Raw genomic sequence first — 18,761 nt, 5'->3', positions numbered from 1 at the left:
GGCCGTCCCTGTGCAGCTGCTGGTTGTGCTGAGGCAGCTCTGCCAAGGCAGCTGTGACGTGTTGTCTCAACCCGTCTCCCCTGCTCCAGCTGAAGGCCAGCTGTTTGTCACGGCTCGTGTCCTTTACATCAGGGTGTGTGTCCGCAGGTGTCGGAGGGGCTCCCTTCCTAGGGAAGGACAGCCCTTGGGATGTCCTTTGGGCGCCTCTGTTCCACCACAGCTCGTATGGGGTGGTGGCCCCCTAGGAGGGGCAGCAGTCCCAGCCCTAATGGTCTTGAGGAGCTTCTGGGTGGAGACCACTGCAGGCTGCGTGTCTTGTGAGCACTGGCTCCTTCCAGTCTGTTCTCAATGACCTCTCACCTCGGGGTCACTGCCCTGTGTCTGTGTAACCCCTTCTGTCTGCTGAATGGGTAGCTGATTGCTGAGCACATTCATACTACTATGCCTGTCCGCAGTCCCCAGGAGAGAAGACTGGGCATTGCGTGGTCACCCATGTGGTACCACGCGTCCCATCTGAACGTTGTGCCCAGAGGAAAGGAAGCCATCAGAGACCCTGGAGGTCATGTGCCCCTTGCCCAGAAACCCAAGTGCCAAGACCCTTGTGCTGGTGTCTGTCCTGGGAAAGCACGTGGTCAGGACGTTTGGAAAGTGTGAGCAGGAGGAGGGGCAGCTGAACAAGCCTAATGGCTGATGTCACCTGCCGCATGCTCTCCCTCTTGGGCCCTTGGGCTCAGCCTCCTGGTTGCTCCCATTTAGCTGCTGGGTTCTAGGCAGCAACTCTACTCTAGGGGCCTGTCTACAGTGTGTCTGGATCCAAAGCCACCAGGAGTTCACAGACCAATAGGAAGGTCAGCCCTCACTGGGAGGTAGGCTGTGGCCTCCATCTGGCTTGCCCCCGGCCCACCTCCCCTCCCTGGAGTTCTCTCTTCCCTGGGGAGTTCTCTCCTGTGACAGGAAGTACCCATGTGCCTGGGGCACCAGACCCCACACGCAGCCTCCAGGCTTTTAGCCTTCTTGCGCACTGGGACAGGAGCCCTCACCCCAGAGGGATCCACAGCTTGTCACATGTCACACAGTCCTCCCCTCCCGGCAGGGTACTCCCACTTCCCTGCCAGGTGGGCTCCTCTCCACGCTTTCCTGGATTCCAGCCCTGTCCTCCCAGGGCCTGCTCAGTCCCCTTGAACTGGACACATGGCTACCTGCCAGGCCCTGCACACACCCAGAGTCCAGCAATCTGCCGCCTCCCAGGAAGCTCAGGGGCCCTGCCAGGTGTGCTCAGGATCCCATAGCCTCAGCTCTCCCTCCACCATGGCGTCACAGGGTCACAGCGCCTGCCTTTGCAAATGCTCTCCCCTGACCTCCCCTCCTCATCTCTCCTGTGAGCCATCCTGCCTGTTGTGCCGTCAGCTCTGTTTGAGGACCAGATCTGTTGTAGAAACTTCCCTCATAGGTGTGAAACTGACCTCTGCCCCCAGGCCTTCCCAGACTTCCATGCCTCCTCAAGAAGTCCTTGTCCTTTGGTCAGCTCCCCTTTAGGGTAGGAACTGTTCCTTTGTCCCCTGAGCACAGTGCAGTCAGTGGCTCTCTCTCCAGCCTCATGAGTGTTGGGGATCTCCGGTGGTGACTCGGGGCTGGGGCACCTTTAGACTGGTTGAGGGTTCAGTGCAGCACGGCCGCCCCGGATCCCACTGAGACCAGACCCAGATAGGACCAAGGTTGGTGGGCGCCGCCTCCCAGTAAGAGCAGGCAGGGCCAGAAACGGGCAGGTGGATGGGGGAAACGGGGGCGTCACGCCCCCACCAAGCTCTCGACCAGCCGTTCTTCCAGCGCGCTCCTGTGCCCAAGAGGCGCTGACCCTGTGCGGCTTCTCCCTCTGGCATAGGGAGGCCCCCGCATCCGGGCTCCCGCCCTTGCTCCCCGCCCCGCCCCGCCGCAGATAAAAGGCGCTGGTGCTGTCGTTCCACACCCCCCCGCCCGCCGCCGCCCGCGTCCCCATGGCCAGGCCCGCGATGCTGGTGGTTGCCGCCCTGGCGCTGTGCCTGCTGCTGACGCCCCCCGGCCTCGCATGGTACAAGCAGGCGGCGCGGCCGGGCTACTACTCCGTGGGCCGCGCAGCGGGGCTGCTGTCCGGCTTCCGCGGGTCACCGTACGCGCGGCGCTCCGAGCCCCTGGTGGGCACGGGACCAAGACGGGCCGGCGCCTTCCCAGAGCTGCGCCCCAGCCTGAGGAGCCTCGTGAGTACTGGGCGCTGGAGGGTGCAGGGTGCGGGATGCTGGAGAGTGCGGGCGCCCCCTCATCCTCCCCCGTCCCCAGGCCGTGTGCGTCGAGGACGTCACCCCCAACCTGCAGAGCTGCGAGCGGCTCCCCGACGGCCGCGCCACTTTCCAGTGCAAGGCGGACGTGTTCCTGTCGCTCGGCGCTGCGGACTGTCGCAGCATGTGAGCCCCGACCCCCAGAACCTGCACCTGGCCTGGCTCCCGCCCCAGCCCTGGCGTCAGATGGCACCCAGTACTGCCCACCCACCCTCGTAGTAAAAGACTTAATGAATAAATGAGATTCGCAGCCTCTGAGGGGGGTGGGCACGTACCTGTGAATCTACAAATCCAGACTCTGCCCACCTAGGACCACGGACAGCAACCAGGCCCCACACGCCACCAGGCTTCACCCAAACACCTGCACAGGAGCTCCCAAACCCCACTGCTGGCAAAATGCCGCTGGGAACTTTCTGTGGGCCCCCAGCCCTATCGGCCGACATCTAAAGCCCTCCTCCCCCCCAATTTGGCTCTGCAAGGCTACTCCCCATGTCCCCCACCTCTAACCGCTGCCCCCCAACACCTCCCTCCCTTTGTCCACGCAGCTCCTGGATCCTCCTGGGAGGTGCTGCCTGGGTCCCCCACTAGCCATCAGGTCTACTAGGCCAGCTCAAATGTCCTGCCTTATAAAAGCCTCCCCTGAACACCCCATACCAGGAGGCCCTCCTGCCTCAAATCCTGGGTTTCTTGAGGTCAAAGATCTCCCTTACCAGAGGGGCAGCTCTCGGGGTCACTCTTCTTGGAGCCCCCCAAAATACCTCAAAGTACACAGCATGTACTTGTGCCAAATGAATTCATGAACAGGCTGGGCCCAGCAGGAGTGGGGAGGCAGCCAGATGTGCAGCTCCAGGGCCAGGAGGGGCTGCACCAGGGGGATGACAAAGCTGGACACAGCCCCAGCTGAGTCCTGATGACGACAGGCAGCTGGCTCCTCCCAGGCCTGGGAGCTCTTTGTTCACCCCTCCCTAGACCCACAGGAAGGCAGGTAACCCCAAAGCCATGGGTACTGCCACAGCTCGAGGAGGGAGGGGTCGTGTAGAACCATGGCTCCTGAGCGCAACCATCTGTGCCAGCCCAGCACCCCCACTCAGGCTGCCTCCCTAACTCCCTTGAGGGGATCTTTGCAGGTTGATTTGTACCCCCACCCCCAGTGAGGTCCACTTGAGCCCCGTGGCCTGAGCCCTGGTTCCAGATCTGCAGCCTGTCTCAGCGGTGTCCCCCACCCCATGGGGTGCCTTGCCAGCTGGGCCTCAGGGCTCCCAAGGGAGCTGGACCCACGGGCCCCCCTCACAATCCTGTTGCACCTGGGTGGACGAGTCTCTGGAGGCACCCACCTCCTGGATCCCCAGGCCCCGATTCTCCTCCAACCGTGTCCCAGCTGAGTCTTCCTGGCTGCTGCTGCAGGCTGTCCCCTCGTCCTCACCTTAGGGTGCCACCCAGCAGGGGGTTCTAGGCAGGCCTAGGGCTGCCTCCAGTCTCAAAAGGAACCTGCTGGCTGCTTCTGTGTCCCCCGCCCCTCCCAATCAGAGTCAACAGGGGACTAGCCGACCCCTGCCTCCCTGGGGCTCTGTGTGTGGGAAAGTCTGGCACCACTGGGCTCCTGAAGTTTGGGGCCCAGGTGGGGCAGGGGTGCAGGGAGGGCTCTGTGCGTCTCACAGCTTAGTGCAGTCCCCGCACTTTGGGAGGAAGGAAAGGAAGCAGGGCAGCCAGGGCGTGTACACTGCACAGTGCCCCATTGCAGCTTCCTGCACGGGTTCTAAGCTGTACCTTAAGAACCAAAAGAAAGGAGGCCCACCTTCCAAAAGGAAGGAACGCTGGCCCAGGGCTCCCATGGGGCCAGGCCACAGGGTGCTCTGGCTCCATCCGGCTCAGCAGCTGCAGGGTGGAAGCCGTTCTGGAGGGAAGTGAGACGGGACTTAAAAAACATCACAGTCCTCACTCCCAAACACCAGAGCCATAAACCACTGCCACTGTCCCCCCGGCCCACCCCCGTCAAGAGGTGACTGGGGTCAGCACCCTGCAGCCGTTGCACTGCCTCAAGTGTACCCTGACTCGGGTGCAGGAGACCCCAGGATTCTGAGGACCTGGCCACGGAACGGCCCCTAATTCCTTCCTGGATCAGGCAGTCCTATGTGGACCGAGGGGTGTCAGCCTCTCATTTCCCCATGACAGACCCTGGGGCCAAGGGCACTCTGTTGGTCCTTGCCTCCCTCCCTCTCCTCTTGTCACTGGCCATGCGGGAGGCAGCCAGAGGTGTCTGGGGGCCCAGATCTGGGGGGGTTCCTTGCTTCCACCATGCTGCCTGCTGCCCCGCTCCTTGCCGGGTGGGCAGTGGGGAGCAGGGCCAAGGTGGTGGGTTTCCTGGTCCTGCCCTGCAGGGTGGGGAGGCCTGACACAGAGCACCTCCCAGCAGGTTTATTTGGTTGCATACCAGCCAGTCAGGTACAAAACCAAAAACAGTCTGCGGGGAGGCTGGCCCGGGAAGCGGGGGTTGCAGCCTCTGGACACCAGGCCCCGGGGCACCAGGGACACACCGCGGGGCAGAGGCCGCCTACGTGGGAGGCAGCATGCTCTGCACCCTGAGGAGGAAAGGGGGCGGCCCCCTGGGTCGCTGCTCCCTGAAGCTGGCTTCCACTGAGGCCGGGCAAGCAGGAAGGCCGCCTTGAGCTGGGCAGTAGCGGGTGTCCAGGGTCCTCAGGAGCTTCCTGGGGGCAGGATGGGGAGCAGCAGCAGAGCCGGGAGGATGGAAGCTGGGCCTTTCCTGGCCCACAGGGTGGACCAGACCCTCTCTGGTCGAAGGTGCCCCCTGCTCATCCTGCCTGTTGGGCCGCTCCACCGGGCTGGATGCCCTGTCTGTGAAGGTCAGCAGGAAGGGCAGGAGGGCCTGCTGCAAGACAGGCAACTCATGGGCAGGGTGAAAGGCAGTGTCCTCCACACCGGCCCTCCCGTGGCTGGATGGTTGGAAAAGAGGGCACCGCAGCTTTGTTAAAAACCGAGTCAAGCTCTTGAGGCAGGGCTGGGAGAGGCCCGGCGCGCGGAAGGCCCTTGGCGACCTCCCTCCTCTGGTCAGAAGTCACAGTTGCTCTCCCTCTCGGGCCGTGCCTCTTGCTGCCTCATGGCCTCCAGGAAGGCTAGCTCCTTGGCCTCTTTCTTCTGGTTCCGGGCCTCGTACTCCAGCCTGGGGGCCAGGCTGGGGTGAGCGGTGCGCCCAGACCCAGGGCTCCCACAGCTCCCCGTGCCCCCGGTGGCCTGGCTGAGACTCACCTGTTCTTGATGATGCGCTGGACGATGAGATCCGTGGTGAGGTCGTTCCCACTGTCGATCTGACAAAAAATGCCCCTTCTTTTGGGCTCCTGGAGGCCGGAAGGAGGGGCAACAGGTGAGAGGCCTCTCTTGGACCCCGAGGAGACGGCCCTGCTGCCCTGGCTGACAGCGTTCCCCACCACCGCCCCATTACGGCAGAGGTGGTTACTTCCACCCGTTAGCAACCTGCCTCCTTAAACCGTGAGGCCATCAGTGTGGCAGCTGTCACCCCGCCCATTTTCCAAACACACATGGTGAGGCGCAGGGTGGCTGGGAAGCATCAGACAGTGCCCATCTCACATTTGTCAAGGGCCCAGCATGACCCACCTCGTATGGGTCGGAGCCATCCTTGTCAGGCACGATTTCCGTCTTCCCGTGACACACCAGGTCCACCTGGGGAGGAGGCGGGAGTCACGGAGCCCTCTCGGCATCACCCCACATGGTCCCCTGCCCCCAGAGGGCCCCCCACCCCAGGGAAGTGGCCTGGGCTCAGAGAGCTGGCTTGGCCCCACTCAGCCCAGGCCCTCCCTGGAAGCCACCCACCAGGAGCCCTGTCCTCACCTTGAAGTGGTCCAGGAGCTCTGCTGTGACCGAGTATGGAGCCCCAATCACCACTTCAGATACGTACTGGGTGGACAGGGAGCACAGGTGGTTAGCCAGGACCTCGCCAGGCTGCAGGGTAGGGGCTGAGAAGCAGCATGGTGGAGGCCCAGACTCCTGTACCCCTGGGAGGGTCCTGGGGAGGGTTCTGGGGAGGAGCAGCTCTAGACTGGGAAGGCGACGCCGCTGGGCCTGCCCACCTGCCCCCCTGCACTCACCCGGCAAGCCAGCACGCTCAGGGTCCGCTCGTGCAGGTTCATGATGGGGTAGTTCTTCCCCTTGTAGTGGTTGACTTCCTAGAGCCAGGGCAAGGTTCAGTCAGTTGGCGACCTCGGGGTCGGGGTGGGGTGAGGCTGCACTCCCTGCCAACAATCCCTTGTGGGGCATCGGCCAGCGTGGGGAAGCCCTGGATGGACAGCCCTCCCTGGGTGTCTCACTGGAAAGAGGCCCAAGCTTGCCACCTCTGCCTTGTCTGTGCCCAACCCCAACTCTTGGAGCCCTTCCAGAGCCCCCATGCTATTGGCTGCCGGGGGGTGAGACCTGGTCAAAGTGCAAGCCAGCGATGACATATGGCCTCTCCGCCAGGCCATACACCTTCTCCAGAAAGTCCACGTGCCCGATGTCTGCGCCTAGGTTAAGAAGCCAAGATCCAACAAGAAGCAGCCGCCTACAGGTGCAGGGGCTCGGACAGGTTCCCTCCCATCTGCCTGCTCACGCCTCTGCCTGCTGATGGCTGTGCCCCTGCCCCACCTCAGTCCGGGCCTTCGAGAGTCAGGGAGGCCCCTCTAGGCCCCGCAGCCCACTGGGGCAGATGTGGAGGCACCCAGGAAAGGCCTGGGGCAGGGACAACCCCCCACCCAGTCCCAAAGGATACGGAACAGGTCAAAGGCACCAGCCACATAGATGACTGTCTGCCCTGGCCGCGGCTCCTTCCCCGAAGCAAACTGGATGATCTTCCGGGAAGTCTGCAGAAACTGGCACAGCCCTGTCCAGGGCTTCCGCCCCCCAGCGCACTGTAACCCGAGAACAACCTGGTCAGCGACAGAGGCCCTGCAGGCACGTCCCTCGCCTGTGCCCATCCTTGGGTCTGCCCACACCCGCCTGTCTGCTCTGGTAGGCACAGGTGTGGGATGGAGGAAGCGGTACAAGGGCTACAGGCTGAGACTCCAAACCCCTAGCCACAGCCTGACATTCGCTTGACCACTCTGCTGTTGTTTCCAGACAGGTGTCTCAGGCAGGGATGCTGAGGGCTGGCTGGCAGTGCCTGGTCCACACCACAACCAGGCTGCGTGGGGCCCCTACAGCCGGTGGGACTGGGGTTCTGCCCCTTGGCCACAGCAGGCGCTGCAGCCAACACCACCTTGGCCTGGCAACTGGCCCGCCAGGAAGAGGCCAGCGGTCACAGCCCTCGTGGGGACGTGGCACCCTGAGGCCACCGTCTGGTCACCTGGGAGGAGCCTTCTGAGGAAAGTGTCTCCCCGGTGGGTGTCGGGTGAGGGGGCTACAGAGGGAGAGAGGACCAGGCCACCTGGTTAGAGATCCCTAGTTCACGGGCAGTCCTCACTCCTCCTCCATGCGGTGGCCACTGGGACTGGCCAGCCAGCAAGACTGGTGGTCAGTACCCGGTCAGTGCCAAGAAAGCAGGGAGCAGGGTAGAGGGCAAAGCTCCGGGCCAGCCTTTCTCCAGGGGTGGCCTGGGGGTCAGGCAGGGGCCCAGACAACACAGGCAAGACTCACCTTGCCAAAGCTGTCTGCATACTCCCGGTACTCGGAGGACATCTCCTGCACGGAAAGGTAGGGGGTTGAGGGGCCTGGCCCTCCAGACATGACCAACCCCGGAACCCTGAAGCTTGCTGTCTTAGTGCCCACGGAGGGGCAAGGGCGGTGTAGGCGATCCCCCCCGCCCCAGCCCTGGGACCTCAGGGATTACGCTCCGGCCCCCAGAGACTCACCTGGCTGCTGTGATGGGCCTTGGTCACCAACAGCATGCGGCCAACGAGGTCTGTGGTGGACACCCCCTGGGTGCGCTTGCATTCTCTGGGGACAGAGGTGGGGTTGCGGCTCTCACCCTGGGGCACATCCACAAGGCTGCACCTCCTTAGGACAAGCAAGCTGCCCCTCCTCAGAACAACCCTGCTGGTGGCTGACTCTACCACGGTCCAGTGCCCCGCCACGCCGTGCACAGTCCAGGTGTCTCCTCACCACTCAGCCGCAACAGAAGACCAAGACCAGGAGGGTGGAGGAACCTCAGTAATTTTATCAACCAAAGGAAATGACTGGACAGAAGAACACTGTCACCAAGCCCCAAGCTTGCAGTGTCGGGGTGAGCAGGCCACACAGGGGTGGCTCTGGTCCTGCCTCACCACACACTCCTGCCAAGGGAACCCCAGGCCGCACTGCCCTGCTCGAGCCGCTGGCCACACTGGCCTTTTCAATTAGTGACTCAAATAAAAGCCAGCTCCCCAGTCATACACCATGTTTCCACTGCTCAGCAGCCACCTGTGGCCAGCGGCTACCATGCTGGGCGCTGCAGATGAGTGGCACCCCCAGCTCCAGTCCAGGCCACAAGAAACACAGGCTGCAGCCCGGGTGCTGCCCTCACCAGTAGAAGGAGCTTGAGGGGAGCTGGGAGCCCTGCTCCTCGAAAGGTGGGGCACTCGGCAGGTAGAGCTTACCTGTACCTCCCAGCCTGCTTCACTTCCTCATAGGTGTCCCGGCCGTCTACAGTCAGCGTGATGTCATCTAGGGGGTGACAGGCACACGAGAACAAGGATCTTAATCCAAAGCCGCAAAAACCTCCAGGCCCACACCCCCACTCCAGGCCTGCCCTGGGGTGTGTGCACTCCTTTTTGGGGAAGGACCCAGAGCTTCCTCAGACCCGCAAAAGGCTCTGTGCTTCCCAGCGTATGAGGAGGCCAGCATCTCTGGACACCCCTCTGATGGTCAGGTCTGGAGCTGCCCGAGTGCCCAGCCCCTGGGGCTCTGTCTCATCCACTCACTGCCGTGGACGCAGAAGTCGCAGCTGTACTTGTCCAGCGTCTCCAGCGTGGTGACATAGGGGGCTGCCGGCACCACCTCGTCCACCCATTTGATGGCCTGCACCATCTTGTACCTTTCCTCCTGAGTGAATACGGGGGGCCCCTTGTGCTTGGCAATCTCCTCTAGGGAAAGAGAAGAAGGCAAAGGACAAGGCGGGTGACCCCTGGAGGGCTGGCCACAGGCTCGCCGGCCTGTCCTCAGAAGTCCCCTCCCAGAACTGAGCAGGGTCTGCAACCACATGAGGGCTCATGGTGGGAGGCTGTCTGTCACCAGGCCCTCAGCCCATGAGGGAGGACCACACTGAGCAGCGCGGCTCTGTTCTCTGTGAGCCGGTATGGGTGCTACGGACACACTTGCCGGGTAACCGCACGCCCCACACCCCCCAGCCAACCAGAGTTCCAGGTATAGTCTGGGGTTCCCTTTGATGGCTGTGTACTCTGTCTTCAAAGGCCGTGGGAACCAGGAGGAGGATAGGAAGTAGGGGGTCCAGTGGATCAGTCTGCCGCCCTGCTTTGCTGGCTGCTGAAGCCCTTTCCCATCTTGCAGCCCCCCAGCTCAGGACAGGATGCAAAATGGGAAAGCTCTGGGCAGCTTGGCCTGGACTGGGGTTGGGGCGAGCTTGCAGAGCTGCGCGTTTGCAGAGGACAGCCTGGGCCTGGCCCTGCCCACCACGGGGACCTGTGGGGTCTGTCCCGGGTGTAGCGGAGGAAGGTGTGCGTGGCAGCCCAGCTTACCATCCGTGTGCACACCCACGATGAGGTGGTCACCCATGGCCCGTGCCTGGCGCAGCTGGTTGGAGTGGCCATAATGTACCATGTCGTAGCTGTGGAGAGAGCAGGGCCGTCATCCCCGTGTTGGGGGTGCAGCCTTGCTCCTCTGCAACATCCTTAGGAAGCCATCTGAGAAGCCACCATAGTAAACTGCTCCCAGGGTCTGGTTGGGCCTGGGCTTTCAGAGATGGGGGTGCTCAGCTCTCCACATCACTGGTCCCTGGGCCTGAGGTCAGACCAAGTGAGCATGGCTGTGCCCAGGAACAAGGCCTAGCAGCCCTGAGGGCACGTGAGTACACAGAACAGTCCCTGCTCCCCACACCTGGGTCAGCACTCTGCCCTCAGCCCCTCCCCTCCCCAAATGCAAACTGTCACCGACAGTCCCTTTGAGGTGTAGTATAAATCGATGTTAGTTCAGGAGGGAACTGGACTCCGTACTACCCTGAGACAGCCAGACAGTCCCTGGGGTCAACATGAAACAAAGTCCAACCAACGAAAAAGGGCAATCTTTGGCTTTAGAAGTCTTGCCTTCTCCCCATGGCCTCTGGAAACTCAGTGAGGCTTTGCTCCCTGGGACCAACAACCACCTCCTTATCGCCTGGTTCTAGAGCTTCCATCCTCAAATCCAGGCCTGGTTAACTTTCACCTGAAGGCCACACATAGCACCATGACTCCACCTGGGTTGCTGTGGGGGGGGGGAAACCCCACTTCTTGGTGAGCCCTCACACTCGCTCTGCTTCCTCCCAGCCTTGTACTGCCTTTTGAGTAGGTGGAGCTGTCCCTGCTTCTCCAGGTGACCCAGGCTGCCAGGTATACAGAACCATTCTACCCAACGCCACCTGCAACCCCACCACGGCACACCAGGCCCCAGCAGACAAGCCTGTGGGGCACAGGGCCCTGGTCCTGGGCTAAGGGAAGAGGGAAGTCCACACTCAGGAGCCTGGCAGGCCCATGTGCCCACTGCACAGGCTGGGCAGAAGGAGTGCACAGCACAGAATGCAGGGTGGACCTTGGCCCAGACTGTATCCCAGTCACTGTGGCCTGTGGCCGTGGCCTGCTGGGGCAGGGGCCAGGCCTGTCAGGACCAAGGTCAGAGTCCTCGGACATGAAGCCACACCCCCTCCCCAAGGTGACTCAGGTGCAGGCACAGGAGTGTGGCAGCCCTGCTTTGCTGGCTGCTGAAGCCCTGAGCTAGCCAGGTATGTTTTTCTTTCTCTGCTTCCATCAAATAAAGGTCTGAGGAAGCATCCAACCTGGCAAGTTAACACTAGAGGTTCACTTTCCTCTTGTCTGCTGACAGCCTCAAACCTATCTTAACACTGCTCCAGCTGTCTGGTTTGCCACAAGAGAGGACAATTGGGCATTGTAACCCTCCTTAGATGGACCCAGCAGCCTGGGGGCTTCACTAGGGTCTTAAGCAGATCAGGCAATGCCTGTGCTGACACTTGCCCAGATACCCAGCAAAACCTTCCTGGTTTTGTGCTGGGCAAGCTGGGAGCTGGACAGGGAGAATCTGGGAAGACATTTTGGGTGCACGGCTCCTTCGGAGGAAGAGAGCTCCTAGAGTACTAAAATGATTAAAGTCATCAAGGTTAGACACGCAACTCTGGCCATTATCTTGCATGAGTCTGGCAGGTGGGACCGCCTGGCTGGGTCTCCGACTTAAAGACAAACGTGGGAGAAGAAGCGTCTGGAGAAGGTGCTCATGTAGGGATCCGCAGAAAGCCCCTCAGCCAAGCTGCCCGCGGAGACACGGTGGCCCGGGCCTCAGGCGTCCTCCGCGGCCTGAGCCGCCGCCCGCCGCCCGCCCCGCGCTAGCCGGCCGCCCGACCCCGGCGAAGGCGGCCACAGCGGCCCCGCCCGCGCCCCCGCCCCGCGCCCCGCGCCGCACTCACCAGCCGTCGCACCACACCCGCACGGCGCGCCTGCCCTCCGGGCCCGGCCGCTCGGCGCCGCCCGCCTCCCCGTGTCCGTTCCGGATCATGGCCCCGCAGCGGCTGCACAGCGCAGCCGGCTCCCGACTTCCAGCCGCCGCAGCCCGCGCACGCACGCGCCGTCACGCGGGCCTCACCCGCTTCTCACGACCAATGGCAAGCGCCGCCCTGCCCTGCGCGCGGAGCCCCGCCCCCTCGCCCCCACGCGCGGCCAATGGCGAGCGCCGCCAGGACCAGGCCCTGCCCCCCCCCCCCCCCCCCCCCGCTCTCGGCCAATGGCCTGCACCCACCATCCCTTAGCTCCCACCTGGCGGAGGGGTGGGGCAGGACCACGTGGGGCCCACCCAGGAGTCTTGCCAGGTCCCTGCCCCACCTCCGCTTCAGGAAAGCAGTCACTCGGTGACACGAGACAGTGCAGAGATGTTTAATAACAATAAAAAGGCCTGCTAAGAGCCAAGGCTCAAAAACCACACCTTTGCAGCATACCCAATACAGAAAAAGGCTTCTATAAATTTAACATTTTTATAGTAAGAAGTAGAAATAGGGTTGAGGCCCCTGAGACTAGCCCAGTGAATGAGGTAAGGCAGCCATGTGCTTCCTCTTAGCTGGCCAGGTGTGAAATAACCCGAGTTCTGTTCTCACAGAGGGTGTGGCTGCCACCTCTTTACGAAGAGGCTTGCTTGGGCGAGGTGTCTCCCATCATTAGGCCCATGTGGGGGGCAACCACAGCAGTGCAAGGGGGATTCCCACAAGGACAAATGGCTAAATGTGTCAGGGTGAAAATGTCACCCCCAGAGAATTTTCAGGGGCAGTCCTGGCTTTAACGGTGCCAAATGCCCTGAAACAAGAGTCCCGGTCATTTGCAAAGTGCCATCATTGTTCTCCATCAAGCGCCAGGTTATGTTACTTTCTTCCTTTTTGTGCGCTTGGTGCAGCCCCTGCCAAACCAGCCACCCAGGACGGGGGCTGAGCTAAGTGGTGCGCCCCGGTCCCCAGGCCCGGATTCCTCTCGGCTTCTGCACAGCGACTTGCGACTGTGGCTGCTTTCTTCACCTGCACGCAGGGGAGTGGCCAGGGAGAAGATGGGGTCCTGCCACCTATGGAAAGGGAAAGCTGGGTCAGGCATGCCTGGGAGCCCCTCACAATCACAACCCACCCCAGGACAGGAAAGCTGACTGAGGTCACCCTGAGTCCCTCCCGTGTCTTAACCATGGCCGGGCTTTGCTCAGTGCTACCTCCAGAATATCTGCGAGAGGGGTAAGCTCCCCGAATAACTCAAAGGCCAGCAACCAGACTAGCCCAGCCTCTGCAGAACTCAGTCCTCGTCGGTGATTGAGGGGGCTGTGCACACATGGGGTGGGACGTCAGCAGCCCCAGGAGGGGGGAGTCACTAGCCAACTCTGGGCCCCACCTCTCACTTGTACGGCTACGGGCAGGGCAGGTAGACCAGACCCTCTTCCCCTTCCCAGACTGCAGGACTTGATGGGAGGGAGCTGACTAGGGAGGCGCGGCCTAAACACTACACCGTGAAGAGATCATGTATCTGACTGAGATGTAGAACCACATATTATAAACTTAAGATACAGATAAGCACTGATAAAGAAAATGAGCTAAGTTAATGTGAAAAAAAAAAAAAAAAAAGTACAGTACACAATAGGCCCACATTACAGAACACCACAAACATAACATACAAGAATTGCCAGGCCCAGAAGGTGAAGGGATCCTTAATTCTTGAACCCTTTGATTAAAAGAAGTTATTGATTTCCCCTATAAGACCCTGAAAATTCACAGAGAAAGAAAGTGTAAACTTTTTACTCAATACACACACCATGTCTAAATTATCACAAATTCTCTATTAAGGCACAATTTGTTTAAGCTTCCCCAAAGTATTCCAGCTCCCCAAGCCAAGTGCACCCAGATCCTGATGCGCAGAGCTGCTGAGAGCACATCCCTTCAAGGCACCTTCCCGTCCAGGCTGCCTGAGGTGAAGGGGACATCCAGGCACTACCCGCGCAGATTCCCTCTCCCCGCAGGAATCACGCCAGCCAGGACACCTCAGCCACTGCTGGGGCTGGTCCCTGCAGAGGCCACGCGCTGCAGCCACACCTCAGATGCCATCTGCCACACCTCAGAGCTTTCTCTATGCTCAGCTCACAAAAGACGACAGACACAGCCCGTCCACACAGGGGCAGGGAAGTGGGGAACGTGCCTGTGCCCCCTCACCTGCTGTAGCAGGGGATCTCCAGGCCCAGTTCATCCATGAGGAGCTGCATGACGTCATCACACTTTCCGTGCAGCTTCAGAGCAGCCCAGTCATCCTTCGGGGTCCACTGGGGACAGAAGAAGATAAGTGAGGACAGTACCTCACTCCTTCCTAATGGCCTGCTGGCCTCGGCCCCTGCTCAGCCAGACCTCTGCAGCGCGTTAGCGTGGGATATAAATGTCCCAGGGATTGCTGGCTCTCATGTTCTAAGACCGAGGTCTAAGGAGGCAGCTCTGAGCACCTGTGTTACCTGTAAGTTCACAATGTAGAGCTTGGGCCGCCGGCTGGGGGGCTTGGTCATGCACCAGAGGTGTGGATACTTCTTTAGAACCTGTGGGAATGGACGGATGGACAGACAGACCACACACACACAAGGGAAGGAGGCTACGGGAAGCTGGGGTCTAAGGCTGAGCTGGCGAGCTGCAGGCAGGCTCACCTCTGTTTCCAGCTACAGTGCCGTTCGCATACCTTTAAGCTGGAGCCTAAACACAGGATCGTGTCTGCTTTGCTGGCAGCCTGGGTGGCTGCCTCCCAGTTCAGAGGCTGTCCCAGCGTCCCCCTCTCCCCAAAGTGCACGATGGTGTCTCGGAGCTGGGCCCCGCACTTGTGGCAGGTGCGGCCAGTCTGGTGTCGGTGCAGGGCGGTGCGCTCTGTCACATCAAACACCCGCACATACTCTCTGTTGGGAGTGCAGGCCGTGCAGACCTGAGGAGAGTAGGGCCCTGTGAGAGGAAGCCGCTGGCCTGCCCAGGCCCCCGCGTCCCAGAAGGACCGCTCACTTCAATGTACATGTTCCCGTGGAGCTCTGACATGGCCGTGCGAGGCAGCCCGCTCCGCAGGTGGAGCCCGTCACAGTTCTGAGACACCACGTGCTGCACCTGGAAGAGCAACAGCGGCAGTCAGCGGGGGGAGGGGGAAGCAGCACTGAGGAATGAAACCACACTGCGCCCTGCCTGCCCCAGAGACCCCAAACCAGCGGCAACTCTGTCCCTGCATAAAGCATCGAAGGCAAACCCAGAGCAGCAGGCTGGTCCCAGTAGGACTCAGGAGGCTCCGGCGGGGAGGGCACTGAGCCCGCCCCCCAACGACTCAGTGGCACTAGGAGCCCCCAGGAGGGCAAATGTTTGCAACGCCCCCTCTTGGCTAGAAAAGGGCTCAGGGCCCAGACTGATGCTCTCTTGGGTTATTATGCTTCAGGTCCTTGAAGGCCCAGGAGGCTCGACCCCTTCCCCACTCGGTTGCAGGTGCTTAGCAGAGGATCTCCAGAGGTTTCCTACTTGCCTCCCCTGTATCTAGGTGGCTCCTGAGGTCTCAGGGAAAAATGCAAGAGAAACACAAGGGGAAGGAGCTACCTTCATGAGCTCTGGGCCTAGGCGGACCTGCTACGTGATGATTCAGTGTAGAATCTGCCCTCTACTCTTGGAGAGGAAACACAGGAGGAACAGAGGGAGGCTCAAACCAGGAATCCAAACTGCTTGGTGGGCACTTATCACAGGGTCCACTGGCTGATGGAGGTAGGATGCAGTTGTCACCTGGGCACCAAGGTGGCCCTTCGGGTCCTCACTGTGGACCCAGTGAGTAAAATGGCCCTACATATCTGATGGTTCTACATCCACAGATTCAACCAACCAAGGATCAAAAATATTTAGGGGAAAAAAAAAATCAAGAAAGTTCCAAAAAGCAGAACTTGAATTTGCCACATCCTGGCAAGTACCTGCATGGCATTTACATTGTATTTATACTGGTTTAAGTAGCGTTGACGTTGTATTAGATATTACAAATAACTCAGAGATGATTTAAAGTAAGGGGAGGACGTGTGCAGGTTATATACAAACACTACGCCATTTTATACAAGGGACTTGAGCATCCTCAGCTTTTGGTATCCAAGAGGAATACCGAAGGATGGCTGTACATCAGCCACCCTGGGCTCTTACCAGCTTCTGCTCGTGTAAGCGGGCAATGCTCATGTGGGTGAGTGTCGGCTCGGCCTCACTCAGGTCAGCAGCACTGCCAGGTGGAAGGGAAGTGAAGGTGAGGGGAGCTGTGAGGTCAGGTCCATGCTGCCCCTGCTCAACAAGGTGGGAAGGCTGTGCTAGGCTGCTTACCTAACGCTTCTTCCTTTCTGAAGCAGCGTCCATACTCCATTAGGGCCTCGGTAATCTGGGATAGAGGCTGCCTGCAGGTTCAGAAAGGAGATAAGCCCAGTGAAAAGACATCACTGTAGGCACTGGCAGAATTCCCAAGAGTTCCTCTCAGCACTTTCCAGGCTGACCCACGAACTGGCCTCAATTCATTCCTCAGGCTGAGCATTTCCTAGTCTAACGTGTTCACCCAGATGGAGTGCACCCCCTGTGCCTCCTTTGCTCTTCTGGGACCCCTGCACCCACCTGGCCCAGCTCATCCTCCTAGGCTCCAAGGACCCCTGCTTGCTCTGGAAGCTTCTCTAGCATGTAGTACAGCCTGGGCCTCTGTGGCTATGGCTGTCCTCATACTGAAGAGGAGGACTGGTGAGGCTCATTGGTCTGTCCCCAGAGCCTAGTCAGTGCTCAAGAAAGTTTAGCAACTGGTGAACCCAAAAGTGGAACACACCTCCCTCCAAGTTCTCACATCCTGACGCTGTAAGTGGTTCCTGGCCTACCTTCACATGGGCCAACCTCTTTAGATGAAATAAACATTACTGAATTTCCCAAGTTCCCAATACAGTGAAACAGAGCCACTCCGTGAAAAGAAAACAGAGAGTGTGCCGGGATCAAGGTGTCCTGTGCTTCCTCAGGTTCTGAGTGACCTCCCTTGTGGGCAGCCCTGTCTCTTCCCTGCTGCTTAAGCTCAGAAAAATGCCCACCCTGACCAGTGGTTCTGACTCACATGTAAAAAAGGAACCTCAAATAGTAACACTCAGCAAATTAATGAACAATATGTGGCTTTAAGAGCCGCTTACGGTTCTTTAAAAGGTGATATTACTGCTTTTACATCATCCCATGACGGGAATTGACATGTGCCAGGGCTCCAGGTGTTGATAAGTGAAAGTGGTTAACATACCTCACACATTCTCCCTACTGGGCCTCTTCATTCATCCCTGTGTGGGGTGTCTTAAGTGCCTGTAAAATCTTACCCACCCTTCAAGGCCCAGACTCAATGCCACATCCCACAAAAAAACAACCAGAGGGGTTTCCCAGCTCTCTGAGACCACAGAGAGCTTATCTGGATTCCTATCCTAGTGGCCCAGCGCGACAGCTTCACGTCACATTCATTCGCTCATACGGCTTACTACCATCACCTATGGACAGACTTCCCGACAGAAATCCTTGCTATTCACCTCTGCTGAGCCTACATGTAGGTCCACACTCAACTTGCGCCCAGAAATTAAACAACGTGCTATCCACACTGTCAAAAATAGTCGCATTCTACAGCTCAGGTAGATTCTTGATAAAACTTATCAAAACCCGAAGCATTTCTCTTCCTTACCTGGTGCGTTCTAACGCATACTGCCTTGTGTTGTACTTACCTTACTTCAACATTCAGAGCACACAATGAATGGGGAATCAGGAGGCAGTTTGGAGCTTAGCTCTGCTCCCATAATCTTGGGACAAGCACCAAACTATTACGTCCTGATTTCTCTTCCTTTCCTGTCTCTCACTTGGTATAAAACAAAGTATTGTTCAAGCACTTAAGAATGTTTATCTACTTAGCGAGATTCCAAATGCAGTCATTTCGAGTTGCTCTAAGAAAGGAAAGACCCTCCAGAGGTACTTTTAAGATGAGCTTTCACCAATTGGTACTGTTGCTTAATAGTATACTGTGCTCGGCGCTGGGGTCAGACACCCAGAAGGGGGCGCCCCCCACCCAACCCTGGCCCGGCAGTCCGTGTTTCCCAGGACCTGGGAGCCGACCCGGGGAGCGGCTGTCCCCGTCTCGTCTCCCTACCGTGCTGATCCCGGCGCCCGTGTAGATGACCAGGTGCTTGGCGTTGCGGACGGCGCTGGCCAGCTCCCGGACTTTCCTCCGCAGCTCCTCCGGGTCATCGCACACCTGCCGAGACGCCGAAGCCGGTCGTGAGCCGGCCCCGGACCCGGCCCGCCCGCGTCTCTGCCCAGCCCGTCCACGCCCCGGACTCGCCTCCTCCTGCCGCCGCTTCAGGCCCTCGCGCCGCCTGCTCCGGCCCTGCAGCTCGGTCACCAGGTCCTCGCTCTCGGCCAGGAGCCGGCCCTCCTCGGCGCTGCGCTCGGCCACTGCCTTCCTCAGGATGCGTGACACCTGCGGGCACGGGGCGGGCGGTGAGGGCGGCGTGGGCTGGGGGCGCGGCGCGGGGCGGGCGACGGCGTACCTGGCGGAGCCGTTCTCTCTGTTGTTCCTCCCGCAGCCTCCGGACCCGCTCCGCCGCCTTGCGCTCCGACCGGCTCAGACCCCCGGCAGCCATCGCTCTCAGGGAGACCCGCGCTTCCGCTTCCGCCTCCCGGCAGGCCACGCGCCGGCGCATGCTCGCAAGGCCCGCCCCGCCCTTCCGCCCCGCCCGCGCGGCACCCCAAGGAAGCACCTGCCA

The 18,761-nt window shown here is 60.2% G+C and overlaps 3 protein-coding genes across 6 annotated transcripts; 1 reads left to right on the top strand and 2 right to left on the bottom strand.

Moving 5' to 3' along the window:
• The first annotated feature begins 1,994 nt into the window (after positions 1-1,994).
• On the top strand, positions 1,995-2,452 carry NPB (neuropeptide B). Its single transcript, XM_057716935.1, has 2 exons — positions 1,995-2,234; positions 2,314-2,452. Exons 1-2 carry the CDS (start codon positions 1,995-1,997, stop codon positions 2,440-2,442), a joined length of 369 nt encoding a protein of 122 aa, XP_057572918.1. The 3' UTR covers positions 2,443-2,452.
• A 2,255-nt stretch (positions 2,453-4,707) lies between these two features.
• Positions 4,708-12,094, bottom strand: PCYT2 (phosphate cytidylyltransferase 2, ethanolamine). 2 transcript variants are annotated; one of them, XM_057717019.1, is made up of 13 exons: positions 11,920-12,093; positions 9,989-10,077; positions 9,215-9,376; positions 8,891-8,957; positions 8,168-8,252; positions 7,953-7,997; positions 7,090-7,228; positions 6,756-6,838; positions 6,434-6,511; positions 6,177-6,242; positions 5,943-6,008; positions 5,577-5,665; positions 4,708-5,490 (listed from the first exon to the last, which is right to left on the bottom strand). In XM_057717019.1, exons 1-13 carry the CDS (start codon positions 12,006-12,008, stop codon positions 5,379-5,381), a joined length of 1,170 nt encoding a protein of 389 aa, XP_057573002.1. In that variant the 5' UTR covers positions 12,009-12,093; the 3' UTR covers positions 4,708-5,378. The 2 variants fall into 2 exon arrangements, with proteins under 2 accessions (XP_057573002.1, XP_057573003.1); XM_057717020.1 differs by lacking the exons at positions 6,756-6,838; positions 7,090-7,228 and having other exon boundaries at positions 11,920-12,094.
• A 272-nt stretch (positions 12,095-12,366) lies between these two features.
• On the bottom strand, positions 12,367-18,683 carry SIRT7 (sirtuin 7). 3 transcript variants are annotated; one of them, XM_057715060.1, is made up of 10 exons: positions 18,546-18,683; positions 18,338-18,475; positions 18,146-18,250; positions 16,327-16,397; positions 16,156-16,228; positions 15,001-15,099; positions 14,690-14,926; positions 14,472-14,552; positions 14,182-14,288; positions 12,367-13,055 (listed from the first exon to the last, which is right to left on the bottom strand). In XM_057715060.1, exons 1-10 carry the CDS (start codon positions 18,636-18,638, stop codon positions 12,857-12,859), a joined length of 1,203 nt encoding a protein of 400 aa, XP_057571043.1. In that variant the 5' UTR covers positions 18,639-18,683; the 3' UTR covers positions 12,367-12,856. The 3 variants fall into 3 exon arrangements, with proteins under 3 accessions (XP_057571043.1, XP_057571044.1, XP_057571045.1); XM_057715062.1 differs by lacking the exon at positions 12,367-13,055 and adding an exon at positions 13,062-13,735; XM_057715061.1 differs by lacking the exon at positions 14,472-14,552.
• Positions 18,684-18,761: the final 78 nt, after the last annotated feature.

Source organism: Hippopotamus amphibius, chromosome 17 (assembly GCF_030028045.1).
Source record: "Hippopotamus amphibius kiboko isolate mHipAmp2 chromosome 17, mHipAmp2.hap2, whole genome shotgun sequence".
NCBI classification, from domain to species: domain Eukaryota; kingdom Metazoa; phylum Chordata; class Mammalia; order Artiodactyla; family Hippopotamidae; genus Hippopotamus; species Hippopotamus amphibius.
The sequence above is the reverse complement of the archived record's forward strand: the minus strand, read 5'-3'. Positions and strand labels throughout refer to the sequence as shown.

Bases quoted from the DNA above. Each gene is read 5' to 3' on its own strand.
- PCYT2 (XM_057717019.1), bottom strand. From the start codon at position 12,008: ATGATCCGGAACGGACACGGGGAGGCGGGCGGCGCCGAGCGGCCGGGC. The intron at 10,078-11,919 runs GTGAGTGCGGCG...CTCTCTCCACAG, and splicing joins CGGGTGTGGTGCGACGGCTG to CTACGACATGGTACATTATG. The intron at 5,491-5,576 runs GTGAGTCTCAGC...CCTGGCCCCCAG, and splicing joins CAGCGCATCATCAAGAACAG to GCTGGAGTACGAGGCCCGGA.
- NPB (XM_057716935.1), top strand. From the start codon at position 1,995: ATGGCCAGGCCCGCGATGCTGGTGGTTGCCGCCCTGGCGCTGTGCCTG. The intron at 2,235-2,313 runs GTGAGTACTGGG...CCCCGTCCCCAG, and splicing joins GCCCCAGCCTGAGGAGCCTC to GCCGTGTGCGTCGAGGACGT.
- SIRT7 (XM_057715060.1), bottom strand. From the start codon at position 18,638: ATGGCTGCCGGGGGTCTGAGCCGGTCGGAGCGCAAGGCGGCGGAGCGG. The intron at 16,398-18,145 runs GTAGGGAGACGA...CTGAACCTGCAG, and splicing joins CGGGCGCCGGGATCAGCACG to GCAGCCTCTATCCCAGATTA. The intron at 16,229-16,326 runs GTAAGCAGCCTA...TCCACCTGGCAG, and splicing joins CAGAAAGGAAGAAGCGTTAG to TGCTGCTGACCTGAGTGAGG.